The following is a 25,625-nucleotide window of genomic DNA, read 5'->3' as shown; positions in this document are numbered from 1 at the left end:
CCCATGTTTGTACATACGCGAAAAAGCGGGTAAGTCCATTTTTGTTCTCATTTACGTTGACGATGTGATCGTCATATGTAACACGGAGGAAGAATTTTCTGAGGTAGTCCACGTCCTGACACTGAATTTCACGATCAGCGTCATGGGTAACCTAAGATTTTTTCTCGGCATACGAGTTCGGCGGAACGATGGGCGTTACTGTATGGACCAACAAGCTTACTTGGAACGAGTTCTGGAGCGTTTCGGCATGCTGGATGCTAAACCGTCCAAATACCCGATGGATCCCGGCTTCTTAAAACGAAAGGAGGAGAATGGCAGGAAGTTGGATTCGCCAAAAGCGTATCAAAGTCTCATAGGGGCTCTGTTGTACGCTGCAGTGACCAGCAGACCCGATATTGCAATCGCCACGGCCATTCTGGGCAGGAGAGTGCAAGATCCATCAGAAGCAGATTGGAACGAGGCCAAACGGATACTACGTTACCTCAAGGGTACACTGGATAGTGTATTGTACCTTGGAAGCGGCGAACAGAAGCTGGAGTGTTTTGTGGACGCCGATTGGGCAGGCGACGAGAGCGACCGCAAATCCAACTCGGGGTTCGTGTTTAAGTTCGGCGGCGGGCTCATCGGATGGGGCTGTCATAAGCAGAAGTGCGTGGCACTATCTAGCACCGAGGCCGAATATATTTCTCTTGCCGAGTGTCTACAGGAGGTAAAGTGGATCCTGAAACTGATGGCGGATGTTGGCGAGCAACTGGATGGTCCAGTTCTGGTCAACGAAGACAATCAAAGTTGCATTGCGCTGACTAAAGGAGACCGAGCCGAACGCAAAGCAAAACACATCGATACGAAATTTAATTTCGTGAAAGATATGGTTCGGGACGGCATCGTGAAACTGCAGTACTGCCCAACCGAACACATGCAAGCTGATCTGCTTACCAAACCGTTGCAAGCAGTGAAACTTCGACAACTTAGGGAAGCGATCGGAATAAAATCATTCAGTGTTGAGGAGGAGTGTTGAGCTTCTCGGTTTGACGCGACGAGTGCCTATCAGGCAACACGGAATGAGTGCCAGTCGGGCTACACTTTGTACAACACACACACACACTTTAACTTTGAATAAAGATTCATTCCTGCATCAAGCGTACAAGCGTCTACACGTCTTTTCCTTTGGGTGCAACAGTCCACTCGCTTTTTCCGCTTTGTTTCTCTTCTAGTTCAACACTTCTATAAGTCAATCCAGATGCTGGCATACGCTGATGACATAGACATCATTGGTTTGAGGCTCTCCTATGTAGCAGAAGCCTTATCAAAGGATCGAGCGTGCGGCACAGAACCTCGGGTTGGAGATTAACGAGGCCTCCAGCGGCCCTGCTAACAAACACTGATTTTCGCAGGGGTGATGTACAGATAGGTGACCGCACCTTCGAAGTCGTCCAAAACTTCACCTATCTGGGGTCAAAAGTCAGCCCACCGACAAACAACATTGATGTTGAGTTACGCGCACGGGTACTGGCTGCCAACCGGTCATACTACAGCCTGAGGAAACTGTTGCGACGGACGAAGCTGGGACTGTACAGAACATTTATAGTCCCAGTACTCACATACGCCACTGAGACATGGACTCTGTCCAAAACTGACGAAGCCCTCTTAGCCGCGTTCGAGAGGAAGATGCTCAGAAGGAGTTTTGGCCCCGTCTGTGAGGAAGGACAATGCCGCTGCAATGACGAGCTCTACGAGCCTAGACTCGCCAGGCTCCGGTGGGCTGGTCACGTCATTAGAATGACACCGGACGACCCAGTCCGTAAAGTCCTTTTAGGTCATCGACACGGACGCGGAGGAGGCGTGGCATGCCCAAATTGAGATGGAGTGATGGCGTTGGTGCGGATAACGGATTGGCAGACGACGTAGGTAAGTGAGTAAGATGAAGAAACCCGGTGCCGAATGGTTAAGGTTGACATGTCACTTTTATTATTATTAATATTATCATACACGTATTACGATTACCTATTTATTAATACAAAGGAAAAAAAGAGAGGAATGCAGGAGGAAGCGGCAATGTTTCCCTGTGCAAGGAACTAAGTGTAACTAAAACCCATAAACTGAGCCGATGCCTCGAACGCCTCAACCTCCACGTGCTCATATTCGCACCGCGGGTCGACACACAATGGTCGACACACACGCACGCACACACACACACACACACACACACATACACACACACTCGCCACAATATAAGTTAAGTACGGATGATGATTCCTACAAAAAAACACATCTTCGTGTAAATCCCCTTTGCTAAATCCCCCAATCCCCGTCTGCTCTCCTCCATCCCTCCCACATCGATCCCTCGAATGGTTGACTAACGTACGGTTACGAACATGGTGGTTTGTACAATTATAAAATACCGGTTGAAATAAGGTAGCTGAAATTACCGAATTTCCAAGGTTAAACTACTACTACGACTACGACATCCTTTTACTGAACTGGGTCAGATCGTTTCATCTCCACTACGCGGTATGCTTATATGATTTTACTTCGAGAAGAATGACTGTAAGTCTTGAGATTAACGGCAGGCAGCGCCATTTGCACGGGGAAGGGAGTTTCGTAATGCCGCAGTTGCACGGTGGCAGCAGCAGCCGCACCATCAGGGACAATTCGGTGCGAATCGTTCCATTGCTGGTGTTGCTGCTGCTGCGTCTGTCGGGCGGTCCATCATGTACGGCGACTACAGCTTCAACGAAGCTCTGAACGTTTCGCTATGAACTACTGAGTGTGGGGATGAGTATCGTTAGTTACGGACAGATAGGTTTCTTAGGTTTTTTGAGTTCAGTCTCTTCCTCGCCCCCGCGGCGGGACACCTCCGTGTACCGTTCGCCCTTGAACGAGACGATCTTGTTGTCCCGGTATCGGATCATCTTCTTCGGTTCCACCTTCGGTGCGACCGGTTTGTATTCGCGGTTGTCCTCCTTGTCCACGTACGAATATCTGCAAACGAGAGACAGTGGAATGTTGAGTGATATGATATAGGGGGGTGCAAGAAGAAAAAATCCTCCTCATACGTACTTAGAGATGATGCGATTTTTAAGCTCGTGTTCGTCCACCTGCTGGTGCGGTTTGCCCGCCTGCAGCATGCTGCTCGATGGGCCCTTCAAGCTTTGGCCCGCCTCCTGGCGATGGAGCAGCACCTGTGTTGCCCGATCGACGTCACCATTGGCGATCAGCATGCAATGCTTAACCTGGGCAAAAAAAAAAACAAAACGATTCCATCCAGCTTTGCTTTCTTCGCACCCAACCGACCGACCGACGCCTCACTTACCTCGATGAAGGAACTGTCGGGAAACATTTCCTGCAGTATTTCGCACTGTTCGGCAAACAGATCGTAATTGCATCCTTCGGTCGATCCTCCATCGCTGTCCGACAGGCGGTGGGTTCGTTTGTGCGAGTCGTGCGCTTCGCGATCACTTTCGGACGAGTGGCGTCCCCGAAGCTTCTCCTCCGGTATCATATCCACCAAGGAGAGCGAGCTGCAGGTAAAAGCCGCATTAGTTAGTTCGTCTGGCGAGCGAGCGCGCGCGCGCGCGCGGGTTGATGCTTACTTCAGCGACAAGTTGTTCGATTCCGTCTTGGAGATCGGATTCTTGTTGGAGATTTGATTTTCCAGCTCGAATATCCAAGCGCACACCGTTTCCGGCTCGATGTTGGCAAATTCGTTAAAGTACGCCGACATCATCTCGATGAAACCTGAACCCCAAAGCGATTAGTAGAAGCTTATTGTTAAGAACGCAAATTCCCGTCCCCTGCTTTTTTGGTGCGCTCCCGGCATTTCGCTTACCTTCAACGTCGAAGCACGGATCCTGGGAGGCTTCCTCGAGAATGGATATTACGTACGACAGGACGATCTCGTCCACAATGTTCAGATCCGCCTTCGGTATGTGTTTGCGGATGAAGTGAAAAAAGCTTTCCTTAACCACGTCATGGTGTTGCTCAATGTTGGTCATTTGGTAGAAATTCCTACGGCCAGCCGGATGAAAACGCCCGTGCCCGGGATAGGTGCAGCAACAGCAACACAGATGGGCGGAAAAAAAAGAAAGAAAGAAAGAAAAAAATGCCAATGAAACCGCCGACGACCTCCGCCTGCTACTGTGTGCACACATATGGACGATGGCAAAAAATCGATAATCCTTACCCGTTCTCCGGTTATGAGCTGCTGGTGTTTGTGATCTGCTGCTTGCCGATACGTTTTCACCCGATGCGGTGCCTCCAAAAATGCTGCTTTCACGCTTAATTACCCCTAAATTGCAGGCCTATTACACACACCCGAAACGCAGAGATTTCCAGAACCACCTCGGGGAGGGAGAGACAGCAGATTCTGCAGATTTGTTATTTTTTTGTGTTAATCCCAAACATCCAAACAAAAGCAGTGCTGCCAGCGAGTGTACGCGTTCGGGAGAGCAAAACTCGTTTGACATTTCGTATGTGCGCGTGTGTGCGTGACACCTGTCTGCTGGTGGCGCTGCTGTCAGGCGATGTTTATTTTCAAACTGCACGCATTCGAGCAGTATGGTTGGCTGGTGTTGTTGTTGGAAAAACTGACCGTTACAGATGATGGGAGGGGACCTTCTCAGCCAAATCGGCAGATTCTCGTGCTTTATCACTTATCAAACGCAGAATATAATGATCCAAAACCTCAATTAACATTTCGGCCAGTTTGTCAAGATTACAATCTTCTAGCACAAACCGTTTATTCCAACACATGAGCGTACTACAATCGTAAACTAAATATAATGTTGTAAAAACACAAACATCACACTACACACTACTTATTACGACAGTGAAGGCAAACACACAACTATCGTCCGCTAGCGTGTGCGCAATGTGTCCGGTCGTTGCCTTTGCCTCTTCTTGGTCAGTTCACGTGGACGCAACACGCCGCGCGGATCAGAGTTTACCCTTTTCTTCTCACTGGTAAAATGGAGGACTGGTCGTCCGATTAGCATAGAGTAAAGAGTAAAGGAAAGTGAGTTGCACAAAATTACAAACTAATGCGGCCCCCATTCAAAAGTCCGTCTTGGCGCGCTTTGCTGGCGATGTAAGTATAGCGTGCTGGTTGGTGTTTTCTATTAGGATTGGCTTCAGTATGCTCATTTCTGACCGTTTGTACTCCGTGCCGATGGTGTTCAGATCGAGGTCCGCATTCAACACCAACACCTTGCGGATGGAAGCAAAACAACAAAAAACACGTCAGCCGGGTGAAGAATAATAAAAGGGAAGATTAAATTGTGCTTACCGGAGCGGGACGTGGTGACGTGCCGTGAATGAGCCAGTTTTCGTGCAGCTCATGCAATTCCTTAAGGTACTCGAGCGGAACGCAGCTCTCTTCCGAGCGGGCCCGTTCCTTCATCCGTTCGTACACCACTTCAGGGCTTGTTTGAAGATACACTAGAGGAAGATAAGAACCGGGCGGCGGCCCACACATTATGCATACGCCTTCTTCTCAACCGATCGTTCCTTGGTTCAACCATTCCGCACTCACCAATTAAGTCCGCCTGTATGTGAATGTTGCAGCAAATGAAGTCATACCATTCCTGTAGCACATTGTACATGCCTTGATGCAGCGACCCGGACGCCAGCATGCTCTCCACGAAGCAATTTCTATTAGTAGCAGAGAGGGGAATTGAGTGAATCAAAATGCCATTACCATATGATGCGTTTGTGAGACATCCTGACTTACCTAGCGCTGAATAACGATCGCTCCATTAGTTTGACCGATTTGTCCGTCTGGAGCGTGTGCATTCCGAGCATCGTTAGCGTCACGTAGGTCTGGAATGGCATCGCCCAACGATGGGACTCCTTGTACATGAGATCCAGCAGATTGACGCCTCCGCAGTTGCGCCACTTCTCCACCGGCTCGGTCAGCAGGCAGATATCATCAAACTTCTGGAAATGATTCAGGAACGTCGTCTTGCCACTGCCAATGTTACCTTCCACGAACACAGTGAACGGTTTCTTGCCATTCGAGCCTAACTTTTCACTCGCTATCGGAGACATGATGTGAACGTTTCGTCCTGCGGATGGGTGCGGTTGGGGGAAAGGAAAACAGGGAGACAGGAGAATAAAAACTGCACTTTAGACTTCCACAGACCGCATACTCAAACCACGTTTCACGCTTACAAGATAAATATTTAAAATGTACCTAGCAATGGTACAACACAGCAAGATGGACACACACAACACAAACGTTTTATCAACACCACACTTTCAGTAGGCTAGGTTAAGCAGGTAAAATAATTAGTCCGTCCGGGAGGAACAAACGCGTCAACTTGCAAACAGCGTACACGCAGCAATGTGAAGAAAACTCTTTTTTGAGCGGGAAAATCCGACCCCCTTTGGGCGTGTGTCAAAGTGTTCGCGCGGCAGCTGCAAGACCGCGCCAAAAGCTATGTCACCAGGGGTAAACTTGGAAAAGATAATCTTCTAGCGCAGGTTTTGATTTTTCAACTATTTCCATTCATTCTTTTGCTCTAGTTATCGGGGTGCACAGAGAAATCTTTATAAAACAAGGCTGAGGAACAGAAAAAGAATTCGAATCGGCTGGAAATGTTTGAAACAATTCGGAACCGTTTGTTTTACACCAAAAAAAAACACTGTTTACAAATATGAACTCGTTTACATGGCCTGACCCAATACTTTACATTGCGACAAGTAACACAAGGTGAATATATGCAGTTGCACAAACTCAAGATCAGTCTAGAACAATTTGTAAACAAACGGATTTGGTCAAACCAAAATGGTGAATTTTTTTAAGCATTCAGCTAATAATTAGATTATATCGCTTCGCACAGTCTATTATGGCAATAATTGTTTATAAATATGGAGCTATCGACACCTCCAACGGAACCCATTAATGTATGTAATGAAGGATCAATCGAACACGAACAAATCAATCGATTGAATGAACTTTTCGCAATGCAAATCGGATAAAACGAAAGCGGTTGAACTTTTGGGCTGAATTTCACCTGTTACTATTTCTTCACTTGCAGTCAATACACAGTTCGAGCCTTTCCCGTTCGTTGAGGAAAGATGATGGTTACGAGTTGGCAAAGACATCTTCAAACAGTCACACAGGTCACCAATTAGCCGGTCTAATCAGCTCGCAATTACGCGGACAACTGCCACCACACACTACAGGGGATAAATTTAGGCATAAATTCGCAATTAACGCTTCTATTCTACCCGAGTTCTAGTTCCCGATATCGTCGTCCTTAACCAAACGTGTGGGGGACGGGTGAAGGCACGTCGGCGGTCGCTCTTACCAAGTCGACTGAACGGTCTCGACGGTCGTAACATGCAGAGGAATGTTTTAGCCAGCATCGTATACTGTGCAAATGTACAGGAAGATTCATGTAACCGATTTTCAAGGAGGTGCAATAGTTTTCGCGGAAATCACACGGCAAAATGATACAACGCACATTATAAACAAATCGAATGTCAACAATTTGCAGCTTCCGACGTGCAAGATGAATAGACGGTACGGTGCGTGATCCACTGATCTAGATCAGTTTGGTGGGAAAAGTTGTAAAATGAAGGAAATTACTTTTACTTGCGGATTGATGTTCAAAACTAATATAATTATAATCAAATCACGGTAAATGGAGATAAATTAATAAAAAAATAAATAAAATAAATAAATAAATGAAAACTAGGCTACAAATATTGCGATTGTAATTCCGACATCGCATAGCTACACACCTTGGCACACCAGTTTGACAGCTGTCAAAGCACCGTCCTCGAACAAGCTTTGTTGTGGTGGTCCACAAAAAAAAGCTACAAAAGTTTTGTTTGGTTTCCTCTCAACGGTGAATTTACGCACGATGCCGAAATACTACTGCGACTACTGTGACACCTACCTTACGCACGATTCGCCCAGCGTCCGGAAAACACACTGCACCGGCCGCAAGCACAAGGATAACGTGAAATTCTACTACCAAAAATGGATGGAGGAGCAGGCGCAGCATCTGATCGATGCGACCACGGCAGCGTACAAAGCTGGAAAGATTGCCCCGAATCCGTTCACCACGGGGCCACCGAAGCCGAACATTTCCATACCACCACCGACCATGAATATGCCGCCTAGGCCGGGTGGATTGATTCCCGGCATGCCGGCCGGTGCACCACCGCTGCTGATGGGACCGAACGGACCGCTGCCACCGCCGATGATGGGTATGCGTCCACCGCCGATGATGGTACCGACGATGGGTATGCCCCCGATGGGACTCGGGATGCGGCCACCGGTGATGAGTACTGCACCGCCCCAGCTCAACCCGAAAAGCTAAGGATAGATTAGGATTACTGTTTGGCTTCATTCTTTTACGCTATGGAATAATCGTGTATCAATAGAAAGTACGAAAATATAACCGAATCCTGAGTGGGTGTGAGCGCAGATACGGCACACCAAATCAATGACGCGTGTTTGTAAGAAATTTTTTTTTTCCATAAAACCGGAATACGACTTTCCTCTACCGCTCGCGTCCCAGTCCCGACTTCATCGTGCTCAACAACCGACTCCGGTTCGTTCAACATGCTAAACCGGTAACACCCACGAGTCGGCCTCAATTCCACTGAACACTCCCTCGAGAGAGGGAGCTCTCGCATGAAGATTTGTAGCCAGCAAGAAAGAAAAGAAAACAAGCACCACTTTTTAGCGCTAAATACTTCCATGCTTTATTTTGAATTGCTTCGTTTAAATATGTCTCATTCAATAGTGTAACAATATTTAGTTGGGATGGGTGGATGTTTCACTCGGAACGTCCTCCTCCATTATCCGGATCTGTCTAATATCCATCTGTTTTTTGGACTCGATTTCCCACTGGATGTCGCCGCCCCATTCGTTGCCGGCCTTTGCAACAAACAAAGGTACGGGGATACACACCAAACCTAAACACGGGAGGGCGGCAATTGATATTCCGGGTGTTTTTTTTTTTGTAAATGCATACGATAAGCCTTAAATGCTAAAATAGCCTTGATATGAAAACTACAGCGAAGATGCGCCTCTTTTGCCGCAGTTTTTGCCGTTGCTGTAATACTTGTTCCAGCTTCGAAGCGAAATGGAGGATTGATTTAATTTGGACAATGGAAGATGCTTTTCGAATTTGGCGACACTAGAACTAGAGCAAGATTGGGCCAATTTCAGCTGCTTACAATCCCTAATCGTCGCTTACAATCTTAATTTTAGGGTGTAAATTTATCGCTTGCTTAACGAAATCTTTCAACGCCTATTGCTTCATCGATCGAGAGACTCTCTCTATCACCGCTTGCAAAGGAAGGTTCAAGCGCAAGTCTTCAAGCAGCCTCTCGCCTTCTCGATCTTATAAGCACCCGATCGTACGTTTCTTTTGGAAGTTAGAGCGTCATAAAACAGAAGCAAAAGATGAGGTTTCAAAATTTAAAACAAAGCAATTTTCGAACAATAGAAACCGAGAAGCTTCCGTGCTTTGCCAACCTGCCTGAATAAATATCTAAACAACAGTTTCGAACAAAAAAAAAAAACATAAAAATGTGAAATAAATTAGAATAAATTAGGATAAATACACGCACTCTAAAACAGAGAGGGGACAAAAAGAGTCGTACAAATATTTAAGCTACCTAAAGCACGGATTTGCAGAAAGGTCCCGGATAGGTCGGTCAGCAGGGAAATCTTAACAAGCTACAATAGAAGCCTCTAAACAAGGCTCACTCTCTCTCTCTCTCTATTTCTCCCTCGTTTAGAGCGCCGTCTCGAGGGCTGCCGACGCCGATTCCGCGCCCGTAGCTTGGTCCCGGGCCATCAGTTTGGCGGCCATGTCCTTCACCAGCTTACCACCACCACCACCCCCACCACCACTACTAACGCGCGCAGAATCGGCAAACGATTTGGCCAACCGTGGCACCTCGCCGCGCATGAAATTGTTTTCGTCCTCTTTGAGGAAAATGTTCTCCTTAAAGCTAGTACTGATCGGTTCCTCGTCGACCACGTGTTCCGGTGGTGGGACAACCGCTTCCAGGCGAACGGTCGAAGTTGCTGGCAGCATGTCTTCCTCACTGTTCGCTTCCGGGATGGCGGTGGAGATAACGCCCGTGCGCATATTGTTGTAGCGCCAGTTCGATCGCGAACCACCGCCACCCTTCCCGCCGGCCCCCTTCGTCGGTGAGCCACCGTACCCGCCCTGCTGGGCCATTCGCCGGAAGCTGTACATTTTCGGCGAGGCGGACATATCGAGGATCGCCATGCTGCTGGCCGGCGAGCTCGGTTGTTCCTTCGGGCGCGTTGCGGCCGTTTCCTTGCTCTTCTTCAGCAGCTCCACGGCCGACATTTTGGAGCCCGGGCTGGCGTGTGACTTGGTGCCGTGGGCAAGCAGCAGCTTCTTGAAATCCATCAGGCTCGTCTTCGGTGTGCCCAGCCGATCGGAGCAAGTCTTCGGCACCTCGACACTGTTCGACGCCCAGCTATGGCGGCCCCGTGGTGTCTGTGGTTCCAGCATCTCGCGCGGTGTCGAGCGACCCGAATGCACCGGCGAGTTCCCAAGCGATCGAACGTTCGTGGCGTTGGTGGAAAGTAGTCGCTGGTGTGCGGGGCCGATCACATCATCCTCCTTCGACGGGGTTGACGTACGGAACGGGTTCGTTTGGCAAGGTTTGATCGGTGACAGCTCACTCTGCTCGGCCAGTATCGTCCGCAGACTGCGATCGAGCGGCTTCGCCATGACACTCCGGCCCACGGCCAGCGGGGATGGTTTCAGTTTGTTAGGGATCGCGTACAGACTGTTCGGATCGGGCGTATCCGGCACGAGCGGACTGGCCGGCGGACTGGCGAAGCTTCCCGTCTGCAGTGCCCGGGGTGGTTCGTAATCCTGACCGCCGGCCCGGTACGTTCTCGCATAGTCCGGTCGGGTAGACAGTGTGGCAAGATTTCGCTGGACGGTTAGCTTGTCCGGATACCAGTTCCGTATGCTAGAACGGTCCAGTGAGTGTGCACCTGCAAAGAAGCGGTAGATTCAGGTTCCAGAATTACTTCCACGTGAGCTCGCACGTTTTCGTATGAAGGATGACAACTGTGCTTGTGTGTGTGTGTGTGTTTGTGTGGATGAGTGCTTCTGTATGGATAAGGGAGCCAGTGTGTGCTGCGATGAAATTTACAACAGGCCAAATATTACTGTACCACCGCGTGACGACAAAAGAAAACCCAAACTCACACACACGCAATTAGTCGCGGATCTATGCATACAGAAGGTGTGTGTTAGGCAGCAGCTTCGAAACACAAAACACAGATATCGTTTCATTAAAGTTTATTTCTAAAAAGCAGTGAAAATAGCACTTGTAAAAGTAAGTAAAACCTTTTCCCCCGGCATAAATATGAAAACCCTCTTTTGTACTAGCTAGTAAGAATACTGGTGCGTTGACCGTTTTAAGAAGAATCTGGCGTGTATCGTACGCGCCACGGTAGAGTATTCGTGTTGCGTTGTGTTTTATCCCCAGCATTTCACATTTGTTGTGTAGCAATTAGTTCAAAAAACAATTGTGTGTGTGTGTTAATGATGTGCGTTTGAAAAGGTTGTCGCTCCACAAAGCGGCATCGTATGTACACTCGCTGGTAGCGGTTAGTTGGCCACATCCGGTAGAACAACAAACGAAAAAGGAAGGAAGCAAGCGATGGTAGGCTACAAAACAAAACAATAATGGCGATGCGCTTCTGCGCTTTTTTTTCTGTGATTCTCTTTCCTCCGCGATGAGTCTTCCTCCACGCGTCATTACAATTGTGCAAAAATATTCTACTACTTCTGTGGTGCATAGAGTTCGTGAACACGGAAGCGCATAGGCTGCTTACCTTCGGGATACAGTTTAGCATGGCCTACTGTTGCTGCTGCTGCTGCTGCTGCTCCAGCGGCGATGGGCGCCTGACGGGCTGCAATCGGTGTAGCACCATAGTATGAGGCACCACTGTCGGCCACATCGGCACCGTACGGGGAGAAGGAGTGCATGTTGGCCAGTTCACGGGCCTCCCGTCGGAGCGGTGGCTGGACGGGTGGCTGTTTGGCACTGTTGGGGAGAATCGTGGCCACTAGTGTTTTCTTCGGTGGTTCCAGCAACACACCACCGGGACCCAGGATCGGTGACGGACCGATCCGCGGTGAACCGTACCGTGCGGAAACGAGCGGACGCTTTAACTGTCGCACCGTGGGAAGAACTGCTGTTGCTGTACCGTCACCACCACCAGGTTCTACTGGGTTCGTTGTACTGACTGTTCCGCCACCATTGCCACCTGCGTACTGCTGCTGCTGCTGCTGCTGTGGATGCTGTAGTACAATGTGCGGTTGTTTACATTGTGCTTCGCGTGACGACACATCCTTTACGCATGGTCCGGGAGCGAACGTTGTGTGGGCACCCTTCCGACGCTTCAAGCTGTCAGATGAGAAAATTACTCGCCCGTTCGCATCCAGCTTCACACGCGCAGCACCCTTCAGCGCAGCGTACCGCGAACCGCTCCCGGCCGCACCTGCCGCTGCACCCGTGCTGCTTCCGGCGCCATCTTGACCCGATTGTTGCAGCGAGCCAGCTTCCCCAGCGCTCTCGGTGACGGATTTTTCGCCATCGAGCGCCAGGAAGTTGGCGCTCTCGCACTTTATATTGCAGGGCAGCTCGTTCAGTGACACATACTCGGTCTCTTCGTTCAAATTACCGGACAGTACCGTTGCCAAATTGCGGCGCACGGTTAGCTCGTTCGGGGTTTTACGACCCTTGGAAATCTCGACGTATTCACCCTCGCCCATTCCTTCCTCCGGCCGAAGGGTACCCGTTCCGGCCAGCTGCTTCGAGGACGCGAACCCACCGGTACAATCTTCCTTGGTGGGCGATTTTTTCAAATGTGGCAATGCACCCTTAATCCTATCGAACACGTTGTTCAGCGGAAGGAGCGAGTGTTTGCGGAAATCTTTCGGTTTCTTCAACTCGAACGAGACCGACTCCGTTAGCGAGGGTCGTCGCTTGTTGCCGCTACCCTTGTCGGTCGACTTACTGTGCGTCGACTTCGCACCGGAAGTGCCGGAAGTCTGATGCTGAGGCTGCTCATCGTCACTGTTCGTTGGGGTGATGATGCACATGGAAGGAATGCGGCTCGTGTTGATGGTTGTCTTCACTTTCAGTCTTTCAGTACGCTCCACACACTCCACATCGGACGATTCGGAGTGTTCGGGCTCGGCAGTGGGTGGTAGTAGCTTGTTGCTCTCGCTGGACACCGTTCCACCCGGCGGCGGTTGCTGCTCGGCCCCAGCTACCTTTGGTGCGTTTCCATCGGCCACATCGAGACGGTTGTTGTTCTCCTGTCGAAGTATCTTGAGCACCTCCTTCTGGATCAGGACACCGTTGCGCTTGATCGTACCGGTACTGTCCAGCGTACTGCCAAGCGTACTACTCGAGTAGCTACGTTCCAGCGTTCCATTACTGGCTGTACTATTGCTACGATTTAGCTTCGTCAGGGAACTCTTTCGCTCGGGGATCTTGGGTAAGTTGGAGGCACTTGCACTAACGTTCTTATCCCCTTCGGCCAGCACCGTACATATCGTGCCCGCCGAGCTGGTTGTCGTTGACGTTGATCCCTTCCCGTACACATCATAATCCGTGTCCTGCGACACAACGGTTGTGTTACCCGAGCTCGAGAACGACGTGATGCTTGACAGTGCCGTTGTCGATTGCAGCGGTGTCATGGGTTCTTCCTCCTTAAGCGTCTTCAGCCCGGAGTCCACGTGGAACGAAGTGTAGTAGCCTTCCGTGTCACAAGAATACACCGAGCTAGTCTCGCCACCCTCATCGTGATAATCGAACGTCTGCAGATCGGGAGTGATCGTGCCCTCGCTAGTGACGCTACTCGATGCCGACGTGTTAAAGAACCGCCGTCTGCTAACGATCGAGCTGGGTGGTGCACTCGAGCTGATAGGATTGCTATGGTTCAACGAAGTACTCGAAGCACTCGATTTCGGGTGCGTGTTGGTCGTCGTGATCTCGCTACCGATCGATGTCCTGCCGGATTCCGAGCTGGCGCTCCAGTTACCGCTCGACGAGTGTGGCTCATCCCTGTTGCCCAGCGCCGTACGACGCTGCCGCCTTATCGTGGACGTTTCCCTCAACTTGACCGGGTTGATGGAGGCGGGCAGGTACGTCGTGGTGCCGCCAAGGATGCCGGTCGAGCTGCGCTCCGACGATGAGTAAGACGGCTTTCGATCGTGCGAAAGGCGCTTCTCCCGGTCGGAGCCCCGGCGCCGGCTTCCACCGAGGCTGGGCTGACGCGCGAGCGTGGTATCGTGGATATTGAAGTCGTCAATGTCCTGATCCTTGTCGCGGTGGCTCGCCGACTCGCGGTTTATCATCCGCAGCCGGTTCATGCCCCACTGCTTGAGCGAGTTGAAGTGGGACATCTTGTTGAAGCTCTTGGCAAACTCGGCCGAGAAGGACGGTTCCTTGCGCAGCAGATCGCCCGACTTGCTGCGGATCGCTGGCATTAGCTCACCGAAATCGCACACCGGATGCTCGTCCACGGCGGTACCGCTGTCCGGTTCGCTGTAAAGAACAACCGAAAGGGATGAAATCGTTAGCGACGGAGCCGTGGAGCTTCAGCATTGTGGGCATTATGTTCTCTGGCCATTATAAAAAAAGGAAGATTTATACAAAGACTGGTCATCTCAACACCGATCCCACAATGCTGAAGATGCTGAACACGCATTAAATGCTAAAGCGCTGCTTTGCCGTGTTAGATGCACATTGGTTTGTTAAAATGCAACACTTAACAAAAATACAGCAACAAACAACATCAGATGATCACACAAAACGAAAGGCGCAAACTTCACAGAAAAAAAAACCCAAAAATTGAATCGGATCAAATTGTGGATGAAGATGATAAAGCCAGTAAATGAGACAGAAAATTCGATCATCGATGGAGGAAAGATCCGAAAACCAGTACGACGTACCCCTTGTTGATAACCTCGGCGATTTCCCGCTGATCAGAGCTTGCGATCGTGTTGCGTCTTTTGCCCCGTGGTCGCCGTAACCGGGACCGCCGCCTAACCGTATCCTCTTCCGGCTTGCCATCATCCTTCTTGGGGCGTGTCGTCGTGTAGCACACCAGCGACTTCCGTGTCGACGACATACGATCGAACGCCCGTCCTGAAGTATCAATTTTGATCGTTTCCGCTGGGAACCTGTGCAAGGGAGGGGGACAATGTAAACAGGAAGTGTAGGTAGGTGTTAGTTTTTTCATCGTGCAGTGAACGAAGCCAAAGTGCATACTTGGAGGCTAGAATACGGCATTGCTCTGCTGGGGATGGCAGCAGGTGATCGACTCGATCATCGCCACTGCTGTTGCTTGCGACCGTTTCCGCCAGTGTCGTGATGGCATCGATATCCGTATCGTCGGCGGCCATATTGGATGTGGTCGGAGCGTCGGTAAGGTCGGACGGTGTCGTACACGTTTCGGGTATGTTCGGTAGGACGGAACTGTTTGTGATACTGTTGGACGCGATCTTTACGGAGCACGCGACACCGGTGGTGACGTCGCCGATCGCCTCGGACGAGGTCCATTTTCGCAGGTCTTGTACGGCGGTAGGCTGTTGGGTTGTAGATTAAGGGAACGGAATTGATTAATGAACTCATTGAGGAGGAACAGCTTCTCTTGGCATCGTTTGAATGGAACAGTGGAGGGTTATTCTCCTCTCATAGGCTTTATTCGGGGGGGTATTTAGGCCGCTTCAAAAACGTAGAGCTAGTCTACTCGTAGCAAATCTTGATTGATGGACGAATGATCGATATTATGAGGAGTTCTTCATTCAAAGCACCGTGGAGAAGACGATGGTCTGTTGACTATGATTTCTTGAGCTCTTGTGGAAAGTAGGAACTCAGCAAGTTTGTACTATCTCTCAGGACAACTCACTGCTAGGTTGTGTCTTGCAGGCTTGAATGTATGACATTTGTTATATTGCAATTGCTAGACATTCGACTCACTTCTCCAAAAATCTTTTTAAATTCTCTAATAATTGTATAGCATGTCCTCAGGGTTTTCCTCACAATTCTCATGCCAATCAAATAAAACTATATACACAGTCCAATAAAAAGGTTAACATGTTACTGGAGCTAATTACACGACATGTCACTCGGGTAAATTGTTCATCCAAACGGAAACGCGACAGAAATGTATATACATTTCAAGATGCAGAGCGATAACCAAATACGCCAGTCAATGGCAAGTCAAACAACGTCCCCCAATCGTCTCCCATCTGTTTACAGAGCACTTGGTCAAGCTTTGTTTGCCTATCGATAGCGACCAACTCCTGCCCAACGCCTCAAGAAGAGGGTTTACTCCCCCCGCACAAGTGTGAGGGTAACATCAATCAACAACGGAACTGATACACAGATTAGATTGTACCCAGGGCAGCACTCTGTAGGACTCCCGCAGGTGTCGGGGAAAAGATGACTATCGGGTTGCCGAACGAAAAGCATAGACGGGCAACAACAAAAAAAAGGAAAACCGACGTAAGTAAATACGGGCTTTGTGGTCAAATTGTGTGTAGGTCCACCATTGGTACGGTGCGCGGTATGCTTTGATTCCCGGACATGACCCTGATTCCGGCCTCATTACCGGTCAGCACTAATGAAGACCTTCGGAGATGGATACACACGGAGCAGAGTTCCCTGCCACCCGGGTAACGTGATACATACCAGACTGACTTCGATGTCCATGTCGACGTTGTGGGCACGGGCGTTGCGCCGCTGCCGGCTCAACACCGGGGTGCAGATGAACGCCTCCGTGCTGTTGCCGGCAATGTTGCCCATGATCCGGTCCATCTCGGCGATCGTCGCGACGGGCGTTTTGGCGGCCGCCTCGTACAGCTCCCGCACCGTGTCGGACCGGCTGGCCACGGTGAACAGGGCCGTGTCCACATGGTACTTCGTCGTGTAGTGCTGCTTAATTTGCACGAACGTATCGAGGTCACTTTCCGCTGTAAGGCGAGACGAGAAGCATAATTAAAAGGCGTGAAGAAGGCAAACCTAGCGAACCGGCAAGCGAAAGCAAATTAGTGTGCGCCAACTCGAGTCTGTGCCGAGGCTGCGGTGATGTGGACAAATGATACCCAACGAGACTGAACCGAGGGCACCGGGGGAGGGGGCTCGGGGACTAGAGATTTCTCACGTAACCGCTAGGCCGAAACCGAGAAACGTATGCAATCTCCCACTGTCCTCTTGACGTGTGCAGCGAATGCTAATTCGCTTTTACTTTTGTCCGGAGGTCTTACAATGGTTGCCAGGGATATCAGCGTGGTGAATTGTTTTACGCCATGCTGATAATTAATGCCGGGCCTGCTCTAAATAGCCACACGCTCGGTTCCCCCGGACAGCCCTTGACACGGAAAACCGGGTGCCAGTTGATTAGATAGAAACGCCGGGGCGCCCAAAGACCTCAAGCTACTCAAAAATACCACCGCTTGGAATGTGTAAATTAGGGTCCAACTTTGTATGCGGTTCGGGCGGTAAGCTGACTGCTGCTAGTTGATATGGTCGTAACATAATTGAAAATTAGTGCAACATGCAGCACCGTACCGCCACACCTTTCCCACACCTGGACACTCACACCACCAGCTGTGGGATGCCTGAAGCCGGTGTGTGTGTGTGGCCCACGGAAGATGGTGTTTCGGCTCGGCACTGTTAGCGAAGCCCATTGTTGTCTCGTCAAATGGCAAATGGCAATGTCAAATTTAATTTCACTTCCGCTCGCAACTTGCCACAGGACCTGACGGATGATGGCCGAAAGAGAAGAAGAGAATAAAGAGCTGGCACAGCCACATCGACACATGCCCGTGTGTTAAAGATCTCACCGTGCGCGACACTGAATGTGCGCAGAGCCGGCTCAACCGGTCGCACGGAAGTCCTGTCTATCATGCACACGGCATTCATAATCATCATCATGCAGCGGCCATCGGTGTGGTTTTGGTCATGTTTTGTGCGTTTTTGTGTTGCTGCTCTCGATTTAAATAACAAACGGAACATTTCTTTTCGACCTACAAAACCGCCGGAAAGGGTGTGCGATAGAGAGAGAGCGAGCGAGCGAGCGGCGCAACGAGAGCGACCATCTGTCGGAGGGTTTTTGGGAAGGGTAGGCCGGCAAATGAATGGCTGTCGGTTGGTTTGGCTGTGGGGTTGCCATGGGTTTTTCAAACGTACGAGACTATGAGCTCTTCCTGGGAACGGATCCGTACCGGTGTTGGCATGATGATGATGATTGCAGGTAAAGCTCAGCATGGCATGGCCTCGAAGGATAGGTAGGAAGGAAAGAAGCGAAACAGCACCGGCAGAGGTGTCAAACGGGACAGGAGATTTATAGTGTCAGAGTGTGATTTGTGATAATTGTTAAGGTTTTTGATGATTGTCGGGCAGAGGAGGACATATTCTTTTGTTATGCATTTCTTAAAGAACCTCTAAAATTTCAAAGATTAAATACATGTGTTCCTCAACTATATCAGTCCCTACATTCGACTTCTAGAATACATATTAATTTTTCCACTATGCTGTTCAACATGTTCCAGTTTCCAATTTAACAAAAAAGTATATTTAATTTATTTTCTTCCTAAACTTAAAACTGAAAACCTTTTCATTTTTTTTGTTCTCATATTTACTCTTTTTTCTTTGCTAGTTTGTATTTGTTATAAAGTCTTTTGTATTTATTATTGTTAAACGAAATGGTATACGGACATTAACAAACAAAAACAAAATCTGAATCTATTCAACAAATGCCAAAAAATTGTAATAAGTAGCTAAATTTATACTGTCTGGTCATACCGACCATGTGATAGTCTGATAGACTTATTAATACAACTTACCCGGCTAGTATCGTAGTTACGGAGCAATGATTTTAATGGGATTTGATACCAAGTCCTGTCATGTGAAAAATCGACTCCACTACCATCTCGACCGTCGTATCTCCCCTTTAAATCGCGGTGCAGTAAATTGCATTTATTTTTTGTGAAACGACATGATAAACAATCATAACAAAGAAGCAAAACTTTTGGAAATTATAAATGACCAACAAAAAGTCGTCTATCAACAAAAGGGAGTTAGTTACTAAATATGTTCTTATTCATTTTATTGCCATAACCGACTGCCAGGTTTTCGCATTTGGCTGCATGGCTTAACTGCTTGCTAAGTCATCCCGACCATATAACAGGTTAATATAATTATTGATACCGCTTTGCACGATAGCCAGTCCTTCTAACGGGCTACCGTTTCGGTCACCGGACTACCGCTCAATTCATGTCGGTCTAATAGAAATATTTATTACTATCATACGACATTAGATGGCTCTTGATTCGGCTCGTGAATGTATCACAGGTTTGTTGTAATTTTAGACATAACGGTTTATCGTTCCCGTGCGTCGTAAAATTTATTTGTTGAAACTTATTCTTTGTCATACGATCCTGTCGATATTTCTTAGACAGGTGTAGAATTAAATCTGAACAAATTTAGTGCTTCAGACCAAGCGTCTGTGGTGACTCACTTATTTACCCTTTAGTGGAGTTTCGATCAGTTACTCATAACAGATTCGTAGAAACAAATGTAAACTGAACTGTTTTTGATATCCATTTTAAACCCTTTTTGCACCATACTGCAGTACTTTTATTTCCAACATACCCGACCCGTCATTTCCGTCCGAGGAACAGGTTTCTACAACCCTGCCAGCAGCATCGTCGCATGGCTGCAAGATTTAACGCCGATACCGAGTGATGGACGGGTTTTGCGCGATCCAAACACGCGTGCTGCTGTTTGTTTGGCATCGTATTGGTGTGTCCAGCATCGCCCATACTTACGGGTAAAGGTGTGCGAGCGGCGCATACACCACTACACGCAGGTAGAGCGCCTCGTCGAAGCAAAACGAGTTGCGCACCGACTCATGCTGCCGCGCTGCTTTTCCCATCCCATTCGGCCGTACCAACCAACCAACCAACCAATCAACCAAGCGACTCTCGAGCATCATTGCTTGGTTGGACCGGAGCACGGCTTGCGCCACACGACCCTCGGCGAACGGCCGACCGAGCATTCCAAAGAAATGCACAAACGATCAAGACGATCGCTTGCTTCCAAAGGGCACGCCGTCACACAGCACGCTTGCAAGACGCATCGCCATCGCCGCTGGTAATGATTTTGAACTAGAGCACCGGCAAACGAAGACGACGACGGAGAAGGGCGCATCGAAAAATGGTCGCAAATGGGAATGCTCCGGTGACAACTGGGACCGCCGAAATGTAGCGACAGCTTCCACTTTTCCCGACCCAAGGTTTTTAAGATGCCAACGATGCAGTTGACAATGCGCTCGCTCCCTTCGTGTGCCAGCGTATCAACCAGCGGGGAGAAGAAAACAAAAAGGCCAGGGGCTCGTCGCTTAAGCCAACCCAAGAAGAAGGAAGCGCACTCGCTATCTGCCTTCACTCTCTTCCGGCACTTTTATTTGCCTCGGTAATGGAAACCCACCAGTGCTGGAAAGCTGGCCCGGGATCAGAGCATTACGTCACGTAATCTCGGCTCAGCTCGGGATGGTATATGGCTTCAACCATCCAACGTTTGGGATGTTGGAGTTTCTCTTCTTTCACCACCCTGTACACATTCCTCGCGCGAGACGAGCGGAACCGGGCTCAGAACTGCCGGAAAGCAAATGGCTCCGAGTGGGTTCTCCCGATCGTTGGAGGCCCGCCGATCCGGTATCTGGTTTGCGTTGATCACCACAGATGGAGTTAATGGGTTATTGATTTAAACCATACACATGTACGGAACGCCCTTACTTGGGAGCGTAGTTTGAGGAAGTTGCCTAAGCCAATTTGATTATCCATGTTCGGACATTGTAATGCTCGGTTATAGTTCCCAGACGCCGACTCCAATGGGTTTAAGCGGAGTTCTGGAAGAGCACCAGCTGTACTTACGGACTGTGACCTGCTTCGGATCGAACTGTTCCACCTTCTGGGACAGCCGGTCGATACGTTGCTTGATGCCGAGGGATCGCTCATTGACGCTGGACAGCTCCTCGTGCAGCTCGGTAAAGATCTGGTTCGAGATGTACACGAGTGATGCGAGCTGGCGTAGGGCGTTACTAAGCGTGACGTTGGTCAGCGCTTCGAACTCATTGTCCGCCACCGGGATGGTCGGGGCGGCCGCGTACGGCTGCAATGCCAACTTGGACGAGCGGGCGATGTACTTTGGGGTTACGACACGCTTCACGAACGGCATTTTGCTTCATGTTGTTTTCACCTGGGTGGTCGTCGTTGAAACAATGCGCACATACACTTATACACACTCACACGTACACTACCTACTGGCCAACACAACATAAACGCACACACACACACACACAGAAACCCCGACTTCGTGAATGACTTCTTGACCGTGCACAGGTTGGGCTTTCAATTAATTTTCTTCTTCGATTTTCGTAGCGCACGGCGCTTTTCTCGGCTAAAACAATAACCAATACCACCTCACATCCGAAACATCATCATCATCATCATCATCGTGATCATCAGCTTCAGCATCACTAGCAACCAGCACTTAGCGCATTGGAATGCGAACGAGAAGGGAAGAAACTGACATTACGGGATGTTGCACTGGACACCGATCTGATCCGCACTCAGATACAGACACATACACACACACACTGGAACACATTCGGGCGTGGGAAGATTTTTGTATCCGCCACCCAGGGACACACTGGTTGCGGAAATGAAAAGTAATGCTGCTGCAGGCTCCGGAAGGATCACACCGTAGTCCGTACCTGCCGGAAATACATGCTACGCGCAAGCCTAGGCGTTTTTGTGGATTGACGCCGCGCGACACAAACGTCCTACCTGGTTGGCGTGTGCTGAGAAACTGGTTGGCCAGCACTCAAACCGCGGGTACGTTGGTCGCTCACACGATTTTTAATTATGCGTGCACAGTAGAGCTTCGGTAGGACAGAAAGAGGTGCTTTTTTGGGGTTTCAAATAGAAAAAAAATGAATTGTGTATCCATCGAGGTTTGCTCGAACTACAGATATTGTTTGAGCTAAAAATGTAAAGAAAAACTTTTCTTTGGTAAATTTTTGGAACTACAATCTCAGCAGGCCTTTCTATTTGGTCCAGAATCTTTTATTTTTATTTTTTCCTTAGCTAGCCAATCAACGAGAGAACGGTTCAGACAGGAGTTGATATTGATTTTAATGAGTGAAAAATCAACAAAACTTTCCCTAACCAAACTTGTTTGACCTTATATATTGACTACTTATTACTTATTACTGCTTAAAGTTCTTCGGATACTATATCCAAAACGGAGACGTCCCGGATCTGGTTGATTGTAGCGCCAGTTCAGTTCAGAAGGATGGCATTTGGTAGGCTCTGGAGCTTGTCTTGTTATTTCCATATTAAAAATGCTTCTTGCTGCCCATTGAAACTGTGACAAGAATGTAGCAATAAACAATTTTTTAACTAGGGACTCAGGACTGACTATCGACCTACTAAGAGTAAAATAGGTCCAGAGAGCCAGAAATGCCAGAACAAGACCGCTCGAATCATTGTATGAAATTATTGATATTCATAAAGCTTGTTTGAATTGAGTACGAGATAATATTTTTCAATTTTATCCATAGAGTTATTTGAATATAAATTTTAAAATATTCGTCGTTATTATAATAGTATTTTTTTCCTTTTTTTGCATTTTTTTGTAGACCACCGCTTGTTCATAGTGTGAGAGACCGACAAGAGAGAGAGAGAGAGAGAGAGAGAGAGATAGCGTTACCAACGGAATGGGGAAAAAGAACGAGAAAGCAATAGAATGTTTAAAAAATTAAACAGTCACACACACAGTAGCATATGCGTTTTCCCGCTCACATACAGCCACACACACACACACATCCATCCCGGCACGCATTCCGAATTCCGGCGATCGCATGCATCCTCCGATGCTGAGTTCCGGGCACTCAGCACCGGGAAAGATCACGCAACCGTAGGCGTAGATGAGTGTGAGGAGGGTTCATCCCCGATTTCCAAACCGCCATTTTCGCCGGAAGTTGATTGATGATTGTTTTGGCGTAAGGGTGTCTTTCCGGTTGCGGGTCACTGTACGATCACGCTCAAACCGTTCACCGAAGGATACGGTCACCCACAAACCGTCCAATCGTAGCAGATGGTTCCGGCACTGTGGCGGTGCTGTGTGCTGCGAACGGCGTTTGCAACGTTGGAATTCCTCCTTTTACTAACACCACTCCATCACGACGGTGCACGCCGGGCTAGTTATGCTGCTTTATGCTCGTGCACCACTCGCACGTCTGCTCGCTCGCCCATTGCTGACTTATGCCGGTGTGCGGTGGTGTGTTGGTGTGGTTTCGGCGGCGCCGTGTACGTGCCGTTACATTTGCCGGGCGGCTTACCGGGTCCGGGAGCGGCGGAAGCGGAGATCGGAGCCATAAATACGTCGATTCCGACCGCGAAACGATCTGACGAAGGGAACGGGAGGATGGATGGACCGGAGTGGGGTGTTTGGAAAAGGGAAAAGGGTAGACCCGGTTTTACTGACGCCGCCTTTGACACTCTCCAGTGTCGCAACAACCTGGGACGAACCAAGAACCAAAGGGTGAGAGATGTACGACGGATGGTGGACGGGCGATAGGGGGCCGGGTACGCCAATACAGACGACGTCACCAACTGCTGAAGCCAGCATAATGCGCCTCCAAGCCAAGTGGAGGCTTCGGAGTTCGGAGAACGGCCGCCCGAGGTTGATTTGTGGTGTCGCTGTTGGGCATCTACCCACGCGCTGCTGCATATGCCAAGCGCGATCGGGGACACACCGGGACCTTTACGTGTATGCGTGGTGTGCAGGCTTTCTCGCTTCCATTACTATCCGGTGAGTTCTTGTTTTCTTTCCCATTTACAACAGCGAAAACCACTTGACCGCCAACGGACAGTCACACACACACACACACACACACGGTTCGTTCGTCCGTTCATTCGTTCCCGTTCCATTCATGCGCAAGGGCAGGTCAAAGTGGTGCTTTTCTTCTTTTATTTTGTCGCCCTCATTCTTTACACCCTTGCTGCCACGGTCCTTATAAGGTTTAGTCCTACCAACTATCCCCACCACGGCACTGCACCGTGCATGCATGTGCAGGGCAGGGCGCACAAGTCGAAGGGAATCGAACTCCCGACTGCCATGGCGCGCATTTAATTCATCTGTTTTGTTTTACGGCGCTTTTCCCCCCCCCCCCCCCCCAGCGAGTACCGTCCCACCGTTCCACGTGTTCTAACGGACAATTTTCAAACACACACACACGCAAATATCACCTGAAGAAGTAACGAACTCCCTCTTGCTCGGTGTTTTTTTTTTACCATCGAAAGGTGTATTTTGCTTTAAATTTTTCAATGTTACTACAACGAACACATCACGCCAGCCAGGAAAGGACGCCTCACGCAAGATGGCAATTTTGGTGGGCGTTGTCCACGACGATCCTGGACGCCGTCTGGGCGATCCAAAAACGCGCCCCGTTCGATGCGTGAGGCAAGTGGAGGAAATTGAAAAGGAAAACCCTCAACGGCAACGGCGACCCTTCGCCAGGGGGGACCGGTATCGGAATTGAATGTCCGGGGGCCCGCACATTCTGTACCGGTAGTTTGGTAATTTAAAACAAAGTCGCATTTTTGGAATAGACAGGGGGCGGAACCTGCCGATGTGGTTTCCCTTGCAAACATTGACTGGGACGGGTCGGGTTATGTGAGGGGGGGGGGGGGGGTGGGCGTACAGTCTATTAACATGGTCGTTACTGGATGTCGCTGTCGGATATAGGCGGAGGTACGGAGGAGGTTATTGCTTTGACTGATAACTTTTTTGTGAAGGTTAACAACTTCTGAGGATGCGGGTAACTCTAACGATACTGCAGAGAAATAGCTTAAGGTAGAAAAAATGCTTTAGGTGACTGTGGTCTTCGGAAAACAACAATGGATTCCTCAAAAAAATCCGCTAGGCCATACCGTCAACATAATGGGATACTAAGCCTCATTGGGAAGATCGATAAGATAAGGATTAGCATCAATAATGCAGAACCTCGTGACATTAGATCGTGGGACTTTTTTGCCAAGTACAATGTAAATATGAAACGATTTCTTCACGTTCTGTGACCTCGCATCTGTGAGACATTATCATAACTTGGGCTGCTTTACATCACAATCACCTCTGCAGAGCTAATGTAAGAGCTAACGAGACTCTTGGAGGTAATCTTTAGCAGTCTAGTGTGTAGCAGTAACAGTGCGAATTCGTCGCCTTAGTTACTGCTATTAACGTCGCCGAAACCTGGATCTCCCCAAGCCCCGAGTCGGCCATTTGAAGTGTCGCTGCGATTGTTTTAAATCATTTACGTGACACGTTCTCACGCTCAGCATCAAGGCGTGCTGAAAAACGATCCCACACCACAAAGTCATACGAGCTGGCTATGATGAAGCGGACAACATCCGAGCCAAGCTGCAGGGAAAGTGAGTGAGCCGGGTGTAAAATAACACCCATAAGCATGCTTTATTACTACTCGCTTGGTCCACACCCAACCCAACGCTCTG

At 49.2% G+C, this 25,625-nt stretch overlaps 4 protein-coding genes across 7 annotated transcripts; 1 reads left to right on the top strand and 3 right to left on the bottom strand.

The window, feature by feature from the left end:
- Window positions 1-1,994: 1,994 nt before the first annotated feature.
- LOC118505596 (CUE domain-containing protein 2-like) lies at window positions 1,995-4,456 on the bottom strand. Its single transcript, XM_036041618.1, has 6 exons — window positions 4,184-4,456; window positions 3,830-4,008; window positions 3,594-3,738; window positions 3,314-3,521; window positions 3,061-3,233; window positions 1,995-2,982 (listed from the first exon to the last, which is right to left on the bottom strand). The coding sequence occupies exons 2-6, from the start codon at window positions 3,993-3,995 to the stop codon at window positions 2,790-2,792; spliced, it is 885 nt and encodes a 294-aa protein (XP_035897511.1). The 5' UTR covers window positions 3,996-4,008; window positions 4,184-4,456; the 3' UTR covers window positions 1,995-2,789.
- A 232-nt stretch (window positions 4,457-4,688) lies between these two features.
- LOC118505597 (deoxynucleoside kinase-like) lies at window positions 4,689-7,519 on the bottom strand. 4 transcript variants are annotated; one of them, XM_036041619.1, is made up of 6 exons: window positions 7,311-7,482; window positions 7,014-7,179; window positions 5,729-6,062; window positions 5,531-5,649; window positions 5,285-5,436; window positions 4,689-5,205 (listed from the first exon to the last, which is right to left on the bottom strand). In XM_036041619.1, exons 2-6 carry the CDS (start codon window positions 7,102-7,104, stop codon window positions 5,053-5,055), a joined length of 849 nt encoding a protein of 282 aa, XP_035897512.1. In that variant the 5' UTR covers window positions 7,105-7,179; window positions 7,311-7,482; the 3' UTR covers window positions 4,689-5,052. The 4 variants fall into 4 exon arrangements, with proteins under 4 accessions (XP_035897512.1, XP_035897513.1, XP_035897514.1 ...); XM_036041620.1 differs by lacking the exon at window positions 7,014-7,179 and having other exon boundaries at window positions 7,311-7,519; XM_036041621.1 differs by lacking the exons at window positions 7,014-7,179; window positions 7,311-7,482 and adding an exon at window positions 6,169-6,608.
- A 242-nt stretch (window positions 7,520-7,761) lies between these two features.
- LOC118505598 (U1 small nuclear ribonucleoprotein C) lies at window positions 7,762-8,457 on the top strand. Its single transcript, XM_036041623.1, has one exon. The coding sequence runs from the start codon at window positions 7,869-7,871 to the stop codon at window positions 8,328-8,330; it is 462 nt and encodes a 153-aa protein (XP_035897516.1). The 5' UTR covers window positions 7,762-7,868; the 3' UTR covers window positions 8,331-8,457.
- A 1,010-nt stretch (window positions 8,458-9,467) lies between these two features.
- LOC118505595 lies at window positions 9,468-22,080 on the bottom strand. Its single transcript, XM_036041617.1, has 6 exons — window positions 20,982-22,080; window positions 16,735-17,015; window positions 15,310-15,626; window positions 14,991-15,221; window positions 11,858-14,583; window positions 9,468-11,008 (listed from the first exon to the last, which is right to left on the bottom strand). Exons 1-6 carry the CDS (start codon window positions 21,283-21,285, stop codon window positions 9,759-9,761), a joined length of 5,109 nt encoding a protein of 1,702 aa, XP_035897510.1. The 5' UTR covers window positions 21,286-22,080; the 3' UTR covers window positions 9,468-9,758.
- Window positions 22,081-25,625: the final 3,545 nt, after the last annotated feature.

This window comes from Anopheles stephensi, chromosome 2, assembly GCF_013141755.1.
Source record: "Anopheles stephensi strain Indian chromosome 2, UCI_ANSTEP_V1.0, whole genome shotgun sequence".
In the NCBI taxonomy this organism is placed as follows: Eukaryota; Metazoa; Arthropoda; class Insecta; order Diptera; family Culicidae; genus Anopheles; species Anopheles stephensi.
Note: the sequence above shows the minus strand (reverse complement) of the source record. Positions and strands in the feature narration are given on the sequence as shown.